Raw genomic sequence first — 13,082 nt, forward strand, 5'->3', positions numbered from 1 at the left:
ATAAAAGTTTGTTTTCATACAAAGACATTTAACTGCATGAATGTTTAACTGTTCTGTAGATATAAATGTATTAAAGATACTATGTTATTATATACTTGGCTTGGACATCTTTAAAAAATTGTTTGTTTGCTCGCTCCCGACCGACTGGCTAAAATATATTTTGCAAATTCAGCATTGATGTTGAAATTTTCTGGAAATTTTTTTTCCACCTACCTGCCGACCCAATTTATTCATCCTGGGTCGGGAGAGGGCAAACAAACATTATATTTAAGTTGACCCTAATGTATAAAGTTGGCATACACCCGTACCCCCTTAAATCCGTCACCAGATAATACAAGATTTATATTCAGGATAAGTTTTGTTATAAGAATATTCCCAAACTGGCTAAAAGAATCAGTTAAGAACATCAAATATATCTTTGCTGCTATAAACTAAATATGTTTTTACTACATGAAGCGCAATTTTCATTGAAAATTATTGGCAAATTATATTCAGTATCTTGAAGATGAATTGTTGTATTGTGTAACTTGTGTCATAAACAGTAGGTTTACTTGTTACTCTGAATTTCATTATGTTGAATTATGATATCCAATATCCGATGAAATATTGGCCAAGAAAATATGATGTTTATCATGTAAAATTATATTAGAAAATACAACTACCCCCCCCCCCCCCCAAACACACACTCACACTCTTTACCGATTTGGTATATAATTATAATTTTGTTACTGTTTTTTTTCTTCATATTTCTTTTCTCAGGTGCATTATTGTAAATATTTCTTTGCTGTAATATTTTTTCTACACTGTTTATGAGAATAAAGAATCGTCATTGTCATTGATAATTTCTTTTTAAGGGCATACGCAACGTACCTTACCTACTGATGATTTTTCAAGATATTCTTAATATAAGATTATAGTGCCATCAGATGTTCATAGACAAAAAATCAGCATACATTACCATGGGTTTAAAAAAAAGATATATCAATTGCTGAAAATTCTTGATTGATTCGAAGAAAATATATTAAAATTACAAAACATATATTCTATAGATTTTTTTAAAAAATCCAAACTTATTTTAGAAGAAGTGAACAACACCATATATAGACATAAAAATATAGCACACAGTTCCTTCAAGTATAGGAACTTTTCAAAACCATGGAAAAAGGCAATAAAGTTCAAACTACGTTGCGTATGTCCTTATAAAAAAATCTCTCATAATAAATGATTAGTCAAAAGAATTAACGGGCATTGGATTCAAATCATATATCACATAACAAATCAACATAATAGACTAAGTATGCTTTTTTCGAAATGTTAAAATACTTTGACTCCCTCACTAACTGGAAATCAAATATATTCCACTCCTAATTAGTGTCCTGAGCAAGTAAGAATCTTCCCACCCCGTTTCTTCTCTCTTTCATGTTGAAAATAATATACATGGCTTTTGTTTTCAGGATGGAAGTTTCTGTACTTAAAACCATTCATAAATGTATATCATTTTACATGTATGCACTTAATACATGTTCCATTTATAAAGTGTGCATGTGTGGACTAATTCATCTGATTTGCGCACCTATTCAATAACAGAACTCCTCAAATAATTTTAAAATGATACATGTATCTTCAAATATGAATTATTGCATTTATTCAATCGTTGAAATCATAAATTCATTTCCTGGAGAGATTCGCGCAATAATTGAATTATTGCTCTCTTCAAAACGAATTAATGATATCAACAATTAAATTGATGCGCATTTTAATTCAATTTCAAGAGGGCAATACTTAATTTAATGAATGCGAGCAAAAACTGGAATACCGCTCTCTTCAATTGAATGATTATGCGCATCGATTCAGTAAATGCGTGCAATAATTACTGTTCTCCTCAATCGAATTAATGATATTATTAACTCAATCAAAACACATAGTAATTCATTTAGAGAGAGAGCAACTATCTAATTAGGGATATCTTCTATTCGACATATGAATTGAAATTGAATTGATATATGCACATGATCTCTTTAATTTTAATTGTTGCTCTCTTTAGAATAATTTATGTACTAGCTAATTTCTCTAACAAATCATTGTAAAATACATGTTTAATTAAGTATACATGGGTCTTCACTTAAAGTAAAGAGATCAACAAATTATTTAATCCGAGGTCTGAAATATTTTTTGGAGCAACAATACCACCACGTGATTGCTCTGATCATTTGAATTTGATGCGCGCATCAAATCAATTATTGCTCTCCTTGATTCATCAATATGAGAGCATCAATATGCGCACATCTATCCATTTGACGAGAGCAATGATCGAATTGATGATATCTTAAGATATTAATTAAAGATATCGCCAATTATCTTTTGGTTAGGATGTTAATCCAAACTTGGGCATAAAGTTGTTATCTATTACCTGTAATAATATTGCATGGATACAACATACAAAATAAACCCATTCCAAGTAGAGAACAGTGTTAAAAAGAGTATATTCTTCCTTGACATAACACTAACACAAGTATATCATAATTACACATAAGTATAGTATGTGCACTCAGATATTACATTTATTAATTGTTTGTGATGTGTCTATTTTCACTTCTTTGATGTCGGTCTTGACGCTGGTCTGCGTCCAGATCCAGGCTTATCCTCGATGGCTCTTCGACTTCCGGGACGGAGGGAATTGTGGTCCAACCCTTGTGTATTGCTGTTGCTTGGGACAAGTTGTTGCTGAAAGAAATGCAATGTACAGTACAAAAAGAATCATTGCTAAATTTGATTTCTCACTCACTCACTCACTCTCTTTCTCTCTCTCTAATATTAATATAAACTTCATAATCGTCTGCATTCCTGTTTCGTGTCCCTAGTAACATGTGTGTCTTACCCTTTCGTTGTAACGTCTTTCATAGTACGCCATGTCGTCTTCTCCTGGTCGTCTCATCTGAGAAACACGCTCCGTGATGTCATCAAACATTTCGTCATCTGGGTTTGTTAAACCTGTCAGAAAAGTCCAGCAATGTTAAGGAATAAAGAAAAAGGTTACAGATTTTTATTTTATTATTTTTTTTTTTACACTTGTAATACATTTATATAAAATTTCGTATCAGCTCACGTTATCCTTGAAATAGTCGGGGAAAATAATCCAAGAGTTTTCTAAGGCTTATATAATCTCATTCTTTGTAGCAATAATCGCAAGACCAACCTACATGCATCAGTGGAATCGTCCTACTACTAGTATTACAAAATGTTTCATGTTTACAGTTATTTTGTCGCAATGAAAGTTTTTCTAACGTTTTATATGGCACATTTGACTTGCCATAGTCTTACCTTTGCCTTCTTTTTTCATTTGATGAGCTTTAATGGCCTGGACATTGGACCGCAAAAATGGGTTGTCATTAGATGTTATCGACTGCTCCAAGAAACCTTTGTTTGGTGCACCTTTGCAAAGCAAATATAAAAAGATTGAAATATTTCTTCAAAGTAGATTTGTAACATTGCATTCCACGAGCGGATTCAATTGGGGCGGGGGTATATCTAGTATTTGAAGTGCTTGCAAATTTAGAAACACTTTAATAAACAAAACTGAAAATAAATTTTGACGAAAAAGAATGTTAATAAAATATCATGGTCAAAAAGGTCGCTTTTTTCTGAAGTCAAATTTCCCCTCCATTGGATATATGTTCTCTTCCTAGCTGAATCCTCTGAAAATTGCTACATCCGAATTTTAGACTTATACACCGAAGAGTACAATACATGTACTTATTATTAATAGTAAAAGATGGCTTCTGTATCGCTGCCGATAAAGAGATAAAGCTAATGTTTACGCATGTATTAAATAAAGAATTTATTCAATATTTTGTACATATCGGCAACTACCGTACCCTTCCCACTGGGATCTAACCGTTGGTATCCGTCAGCCAATGAGGAAAACCCTGTTATCCCTCCCATGGCAGCATAGGGTGTTGACTCGCCCAGGGGGTGACCTCGCGCCTCCCTCTCCTCGGCCGTCTCTACAATCATTTTATGGTCCTTTACGGGAGCCATACACCCACAGGTAAAGGAACTCTTAAAGCCAGCACATTTCGTGCAACCTCCTAATGATAAATAAAAATGGAGAGATGTTAATAAATAAATAAATAGATAAAAATCAAAATGGAAACGAGTATCAAAATTGAAGAAATTCAAAATATAATGGAGAAAACTAATACAGAGGGAAATCAGTTCGTCTATTCATTAATGTATTGACAAAATTCTAAATGCAAAATATTTTTTATCCGAGAATTTGTTGCTGACAAATTTATTGCCCATTTTTCATCAATTTACTGTCATTTTGACCGATTTACCGCGTTTGCATTGCTATAATTACATGTACATGTATGCATGTGCATGTACTTAGAACTTTAAAGTGCCATCTACGGTATATCTAACGGGAAAAAATATATTAAATCCACAAAAGGACTGATGCATGAAAAATAAATATGAACATGATTGCTATATGTATAATGTACATTATTTCCGGAATATATATATTTCTGAATTCCATGATTAAGTAAAGAAGTATCTACTGAGAATTCAACCAGTGTCTTACCCTAAGACTTTATGTCCAATTGAGTTATTGAGCCTGTTGAAATACTTTAATAATTATTAATTGAAATACTAGTACCTATACATTTTCAATGTAAAAATAAGGATATTTATTTACTATTCTTGATAGCTTTTAATAGGAAAACCTGAATCCACATCATCAGACATGTGGCAACAGATGGGGGGGGGGGGGCTGTCCCCTTTTTTCAAAACACAACTTTTTACTTTTGAAAATGTTTATTGAAAGGCTAGTCCCCCCATCCACTGTTTGTTGCTGTATAGTCAAATATAGTCAAATAAGGGTAATGTGAAATTTGGTACTGAAAGAAGTTGGAACTAACGCCCCATCCCCCCCCCCCCCCCGAAATAGAATTTGTACAATTTTAATTTTTTTTTTTTTTGCTTGCCAATTTTTTTTTATCCAGGTACTGACTATGTTGATTTTTTTCTTTGGCCACCCCTTTCAAAAATGACGCCATGTTCCTGATCATAAATATGTGGATACTGATTCACAGTTATGAGGATCCCCATACATATGAAAATTCAAAGCTGTTCTTGAACAGCCTAAAAAGGAGAATTTTGAATATATTTTACTATACATGTATCTGATTTTGAAAACATAAATTTTTAAACGCTTCTATTTCTTTTCGAATCTCTTCGATTCCTTACCCTGGAGCCATATGATTTCATACATAAACATAATTATGTATTTTGATATTTGTGGTCAAAAGATCATAAAAAATCATAACTGACTTCAACATTTTCATCTATTTCTTTCCCCATTTCGAGAGAGGAACCAACACTACAGATAATGAGCAAAAACTCAAGCTAAAGTGCTCTCAAGTGAGCTGATAAAAGCAAACAAAACAAAGGTGGAATTATTAGGGAGTGAAAGAAATCCAGATCAGTTAGGTTAATGGTAAACACAAGATCGAACTCCTTGTCCTTTAGTGTTAAATGTGAAACTGAAAAAAATCGTAACTAAAGGCAACTTGAAAATCACACACTACGGATACAAACCTCCCGTCTGTGCTAGAAAAACAAGTTGGTTCGTCATCGAAAATATATAAACAGATCGAGAAACATATATGCAAACCTTTTAAAGGAGAAAAAAACTTGTTGGTTGTCTTTCCAATTTTTAAAAATAAATCTTTAAGGAAAAAGGCATCGTATATGGATAGAATATTTTGAAAATTTGAAGAATCGTTTGTGCATGTCTTACTGCGCTTGCAGAGGAAGGGTTCGAACTCGAAATGTTCCTCTGATGTGTGTTTGCACGTGCATCTGATGGGTTGACCCCCGTTCATGGGGATGTAATTGTAAGAGACACACTTGCACCCCTTCTGGCGACACGGGAGAAGAATTGGTCTTTCTGTAGGTATAACCTCAAAGTCAGTTTTGTGTTGCTTGTACCTGCAGAAAATGGTTTGAATGTTTTTTTAAGGTTGAGCTGGTGTTGATGTACATTACAGAGGTATTGCAGTACAGTTGATAAAAATTTTCACGACGGAAATTTGATCGCACCTATGTTTGCAGAAGCAGGGTGTTTCGGGTCCAACCAGTTTACAGTCCATTCCTGTGGGTCCGGTCCAACAGGTATAAAGACGGTTCTTCATTCTCTGATGACAGATATATAGCTCATGGATATAGGCAATGTTCTCTGGGTATTGTACGATATTTTATTGATTCTCACTTCATTTGAATGATACTATACATTTAAATTTAAAAAAAAAGATCAAGAAGCTAGCTTTCACCCAGAAATTAGTAATGAAGCCCGAAAAAAATTGTACTAAAGACTATTTGTGAACTCAACAGACAAAATGCTAAATTGCAGTGAGTTTTTACACAAAAAAACTTGATAACCAAGTAGGAAAAAAAATGACTAAATGATTTTTTTTATGTACCATCGGTAGGACTTTTTTCTTATATTCCTCATACTGCTGCGGTGTGAACAGTTCTCCTCCATCGTCATCACCCACAATCCTAAAAACCGGAAAAAGAGAAACTGACTTAAAAAGTCTATATACATGTACATGTACTAAATTCGGAGTGGATAGAAGAGTACCACTCGTTGAAGGGGTGGGTGGGGGTATGGGGTGAGAAATTGATATGAGACCAAAGTAAGTAAGAATATATATATATATATATATATATATATATATATATATATATATATATATATATATATATATATATATATATATATATATATATATTGCTTGTTTTTGATAGGTTGTTATGGTACATAAGAGTTGAAAGGGGATATGAGTGCTTTACCTTTTTTTTATTCTAAAAGTTCATTTCGCATACAGTATTATGAGGCAATAAATAAAGGAAAAGGGGTCTCCAGATGCACCCCATAATATCCTACTGCCTAATATAGTGCCTTTCTACTGTCATGATTATGTAGGTTACCAAAGAAACACATATTTGTTTCAACAAAATCATAAATCTATATTGAAGTAAGTGTACAAATTTAAGCGCTGTTTAAGATTTTACAATCAATGTTAAAATTTTGTAAGATTTCTCTGTAGCTGTGAATCTTGTAATCTCTACTTGCCAAACATTTCCATCTAATAGATCTGATGTCAGTTTTGAATGTGGTCCAAATTTTAATAGACACGTTTGTGGAAAACTTCATTACTCTATGCAAGTATCGTAAAACACTTTTCTTCTTTTTTTTTTTTTTTTAAATAAATCAATGCCATGCTCTAAGGATTGAAGCGGATATAAACTTGATTAATAGGTTTAAATGCCGGAGTCAATCTAGTGCATGAAAACATGTTTATGCTGATGTTTTGAAACTAAGTTTAATGAATTTCATGCCTTAAATATGCCTTAGATATATATATATATGACGAAAGCTTTCGGAATGCAATAATTAATTTAATAAGACATTAGTTTGAAAGTGTAGAAAAGAAAATATGACAAATGCACATTAAAGATATAGAATAAAAATAATTCCAGGAAATATGTTGATATATATTGATAAAATGATTAATTAATTGAAGTTAAGGATATTCCCCCTTCTTTTCCCGATGTGTATAAAAAAAATATTCGGTATGGGTATTCAGTTACAATTTTGTAAAAATTACGACTGTATTGGAGTTATCTCTCTTGTGAGAGAACACCATACACAATCGGCTGACTTGTCTAAGATGGAGATAATCAAAGTAATTTTGATAAAAAAGATAAAACCTACCTTGAGTACTCTAAATACTCGTCTACTGCTTTCGCATTTGCCCCATCAAACTTGAGTTTAAATTGCTGTTCCGCCATTTGTATCTTCTACTCGTCCGCCATTAAAGTTGTTTTCATTAACGACGGATAATACTTTTCTTATCGATTTTCACTGTGGGCGTTAGTTTAAATTGGAGTGTGATACATTTAGGCGTTTTCCTCTTGTTGTGTTTCTTGCATAATGTTTAAATCCCAACGTACTTTGACTTTAATAAATTAAAAATATGAAATTCACAGCAAATATAGTTTGTAAAATTAAGTGCACGTGCATATATTAATTGAATGATGATAAATCATTATTCATTGTGTAACTGTAGGATGAATTAAAAAAAAATGACCAGACACATATTTATCAACCTGCATTAAAAATACAGGCAATCAGAATAAATTTCTATAACTCAGCAAATGTCTTTTGATATTGTCTAAATACCTGTCAAATATCTCATTGATATCTCAAGTCACAAAAAGTTATGCCCAAAAATGATGCTAAAAAATTCAGGAGTGCAACACCTTTTTGTGACATTTTGAAAATTCAATATTATTTGGAGATCTGTGAAATAAATAATAATGGTTTATGTTGGAAATAAAGACTTTCCAGAAAATATTCAAAGTATTGACCTTTAAATGTAGTCTGTAGCAACTTTTCTTTGACCAGCTTGTAGTCTTGGCTGATGCTGAAAAAAATGTTCCATGCCAGGAGTGCAACAGAAAAAAATGTAGTGTTGCCAAAAACACTGATTTTTAAAATCTTTATGACAAATAATTCAAAAAAGAATTTTCGAAGTGTAAAACAATAACTGATATACCATTTAAAACTTTAAAATGTTACATAAATCACAGGTAGCATTAATGAGAGTCAAGTATCTGTGCATACCCAATTATGTCTGGAGTGCAACATTTGATGTTTTGCTCCCCAGCATGGAAAAACTTTTATCATTATATGATTCTCTGATTTCTGTTGTGGAAAATAAAGACACAAATAATATTTTTACCAAATAGATCTACCAATTACAATTAATTGTCCACGTTTCAGATCTATATTTCTATGGTTAGGAATGCAATGCATTTTTTAAAGATCCAAGTTACATGTATATGATGAAAAACTTCTATCCATATTAATGAATATTCTTCAATCAATAGTGAACTATTTGAATAGTTTAGTACTAAATTATTGACAGTTTTATTAATAAAATCTGTCTCTTTTTTTCCTCAATTTTATCAATCCAGATGTGTTTTTATTTTTTCTTTGAATTTTTTTTTTATGAACACACACATACATACACCCTTACACACACTGAAAAATTGTTATAAAATTCAAGTAATTCTACCTCAACTTCAGTGAAACTGATATAATTTATGCTTCACAAGTCTACTTTAGAGACTCGCATGCTCTTAGTCTGGAGTGCAACAAAAATGGTAGAATTATTGCTGTATGAATAAATGTAAAGAAAAACTCCAAGAGTAGAATGTTTCTGGTTGACCTCAATTGCTTACAGTGTGTGTCCCGTGAAGGAAAATATACTATAAAATATACTTTTATCTTTGAAATATATTTTAGCTAGTATTTTTTACATAAATAGAGAATAATTAAAAGAAGAAAGCTAAGATTAAATACTTTTAAGAGTTCTAACCATGAAGTGATGACTATAAATACATGTATTGCACAAGTTCATTTGATGTAGCCAACACTTTATGAATTTTTGTGTACTATGGTTTAAATTTTAAATTTTACTGTAGTCAGGAGTGCAACAAAACTGTTTTATAATTATCAATGAACTTCATCTATCCTTACTAAAAAAAATAAATTGCAGGAAATGTTTGATACTATTTGTGGTACAAATTATGTCTGTCAACAAATTACAGATATTGTTTGGACATTTTACAGTCAATTCACAGAATAGTTTTTGTCACCAAATATATTTTTTTAAAATATACAATGTTTATTACGCAAGCAAAGTTGAAGTCCGTAAGTTGAAGTCCAGAAAATATGGAAAAATTGCCGTAAATGGTTAAAATACCAAAACGATGAATCGATTTACAAACTTTAAAACATTGTTTAATAAAATACATATCAGATGTCAGGAGTACAACAAAATAAGGCAAAATAGGATCACTTCAAAAACTAGTATCTTTTGTAAGAAAACTTGTAAATCAAAATTCTTTTTTTTGGCTTAGATTTAAAGAATTGACTTAAATCGACAAAAAAGTAATTTTGGGGGAAGTTGTTGTTTCATATTTCTTTCATATTAAAACTGTTCAAACCAGAATAAAAAAAATAATGTAAATAACAATCAAAACGTCAATATTTAAGAACGTCTTTTAGGATGTAGAAACATTTCCTTTTTTCAATTAAAGTTTTACTAATAAAAATTCTGAAACTTTTTTTTAATGCAATTGTCTATTCTATTGCCACTTCAGGAATTTTAATTAGAATGCATGTACAGTATGATGATATAAGTGAAAAATATGGTTAGTTGAATTTTTTTTAAAAAATTCAATTTAATGATCACTATCTTTGAATTCACCCTGTACATGTACAATTTTACTTGAAGTTAAAATGACGGAATCAAATAAAAAAAACAACAAAATGAACATATAGATTTATTTTATAAATAACACATGAAATGTGAAGATAACGAGCAGTGTACATTCTCAAAAGTCCATGCACACACATTATTATCTTGACAACGTTATTAAAATATTCAGTGTATATCTACAGGGCTTTTATAGAGTATAAATCTCTGAAACAAGCATTTGAAACATTGTCTTAAGTTGTGAAACTAAATTCTGCTACTTAACTAAAACAAGAGACCTGTGGGCCATGATGGTCACCCGAGTAGGATAAGTTACAAAGGCTATAACCACTTTGGCCTCATCTGGAACTGGAATTCTATTTTTTTTTACGGGGCTTTATAGTCATTGTTATATTCATGCAACATATCTGCTAGAAGTTGAGGAGTAAAGAAGATAAGGTACATTTATAATAAATTTCAATATAGAACTAAATTCTGCCCTTTGATCCGGTTGATATGAAGTTTTAATATTTGTAGAGAACTACATGTATCTGCTCATTATAATCTTGCAAACAATTTTCTCGTTAAATGTCAGTGAGTAATGAAGAAAAATTTCAAAGATGTAATGCACTTTCAAAACATGACCAAATTATAGTACCATCCTGTTTCCACTTCTGAACCATGGGACACTAATTGTACCATTTTAGCCGAAGGCTGAGTGTTTATTATAATGCAAAAAGTTTTTCCGCCAGATGATACTGGGGGAAGGGTAATTTTCAAAGGAGTTATGTATATTCAATACGTGACCAACTTCACCTAACTCAGAGACTTGAACATCGAATGCTAGATATGAATTTACAATTTTGATACATGTAAGAGGTACGTACCTTACGCATTCATTGTAAAAACACAACCAGTTTACCCACTGAATGTCTTTTAGATAAGATTTTCAAATGCATGATTACATGACAAATTTTTGTCATGTAATCGTTTTCAACTTTAGATTGAAAATTTATAAACGACACTAGCATTAGAATCATGGAAATGGTTTGCCTGATGCAAAGGTTCATAGGGCCTGAATGATGGACCCAGGGACCATGAAATTTAAAATTTCGTGAAATGTTGAATATAAACATTCAAACAGTATGCCTGCTAGATCACGAAATTTACATCTTGATCTACAATTCTATTTCCGATAAATACTATTTGCCGAAATTAATGAAGCCGTTGAAGAGAAGAAGCTGAAAATGTTCAAAAGTTTACAATCAACGGAAGAAGGAAAACTATAGACGAAAACAGATGGAGATAGGTCTCCGTCACTCACGTGACCTGATGAAAATAAAACAAAATAGGTTTCACAAGTGCGTCCCACTATTTTTGAAAACACAAATACATGTACTTTATCGTATATTCTGTAAAATATTCCCTTCAAGAAACATTCATCCCTCCTGTTCTATTTCAATAGATGTTTTAAAAATGATTCTTTCTCCAAGTAGTTCATTCCTTCAATATACATGTAGACCGTTCACGGTTGCTCAGTCGGTAGAGCGCTCGCTCCGTGATCGGGAGGTCGTGAGTTGGAATCTCGGCCGCGACTGACCTAAGTCGATAAAAAATGGGTAGCAACTGTTCCTTCGCCATGCACTTTGAAGTGAAAGTTGCGGGTCCTTCGGATGAGACCTTAAAAACCGAGGCTCCGTGTCATGGCAGGCGTTGGCACGATAAAGATCCCTCACTGCACAATGGACCTGAGTGCCGAGTAAAGGTCAAAATTTGAAGCCCTTCACCGGTATATGGTGACGTCTCTATATGAGTGAAAAATTCTCGAATGGGACGTAAAACAACATACAATCAATCAATCAATCAATATACATGTACAAACAGTTCTCAATATGAATTTCCTGGTGCTTGAGCTACAAGATTTAGATAATTTGCTGTCAATACCTATTTAGCCTGCTTTTAGAGATTTTCCTTGTTAATAATAAAAAAAACAACAACAATAATAAAAATATTTACAAACATATGCATTCAATTAGTAATGCTATATTTACGCTGAATGTATTCACACATGTACACAGTGAAACATCATCAATATGAATGAATTCAAACTTTTCATTTATAAACGACTTAAACTTAAGTATTAAGATCCTTCTATACTCTGAGAAAATTAAATCGTATAAAGTTTTTGTTTGTTTGTTTGTTGTTTAACGTCCCTCTCGAGAATTTTTTACTTATATGGAGAACCCACCATTTGCCGGTGGAGAGCTGCAAATTCTGACCTATACTCGGCACTTAGGGAAATTGAGCATTGAGGGATCTTTTTCGTGCCAGCACCTATTGTGACACGGGACCTCGGTTTATACCGTCTCCACGTCCCACAGTGGGATTCGAACCCGCGACGTAAGGATCAACTCCTTACTTCACGACTCTAGAACAGACGCTCTAACCACTGCGCCACGTGGGCGACAAGAAATATTGAGTATATCTATTTCATTTTCAATGTAGGGTACCAACCATTTACCCCAGGAAAAATGTTCAAAGACAATGTAGTGCTGATGATGTGTGGCGGTGAGGCAGGGTTGATCGCCGGTGACCAGCTAACTCAGACTGGGAGAGCCTTGGTTGGTATCTTCTTTGTGTGTGTGTTGGGGGGGGGGGGTTAGGCTTGAGGAATGTGGCCGTCAGTCAGGTTCGATCGTGGACGGATGGTACAGCACCCAACTATTGATTCAGGGTACCCATTTTCTACTC

At 32.7% G+C, this 13,082-nt stretch overlaps 1 protein-coding gene across 1 annotated transcript; it reads right to left on the reverse strand.

Annotated features, from left to right (window-relative positions):
* Positions 1 to 2,466: 2,466 nt before the first annotated feature.
* LOC133181390 (protein FAM221A-like) lies at positions 2,467 to 7,943 on the reverse strand. Its single transcript, XM_061315934.1, has 8 exons — positions 7,781 to 7,943; positions 6,483 to 6,561; positions 6,103 to 6,197; positions 5,801 to 5,991; positions 3,876 to 4,088; positions 3,322 to 3,432; positions 2,879 to 2,991; positions 2,467 to 2,724 (listed from the first exon to the last, which is right to left on the reverse strand). The coding sequence occupies exons 1-8, from the start codon at positions 7,855 to 7,857 to the stop codon at positions 2,590 to 2,592; spliced, it is 1,014 nt and encodes a 337-aa protein (XP_061171918.1). The 5' UTR covers positions 7,858 to 7,943; the 3' UTR covers positions 2,467 to 2,589.
* Positions 7,944 to 13,082: the final 5,139 nt, after the last annotated feature.

This window comes from Saccostrea echinata, unplaced genomic scaffold, assembly GCF_033153115.1.
Source record: "Saccostrea echinata isolate AGI-Se365-2 ecotype Australia unplaced genomic scaffold, CSIRO_AGI_Sech_v1 ptg000001l, whole genome shotgun sequence".
NCBI classification, from domain to species: domain Eukaryota; kingdom Metazoa; phylum Mollusca; class Bivalvia; order Ostreida; family Ostreidae; genus Saccostrea; species Saccostrea echinata.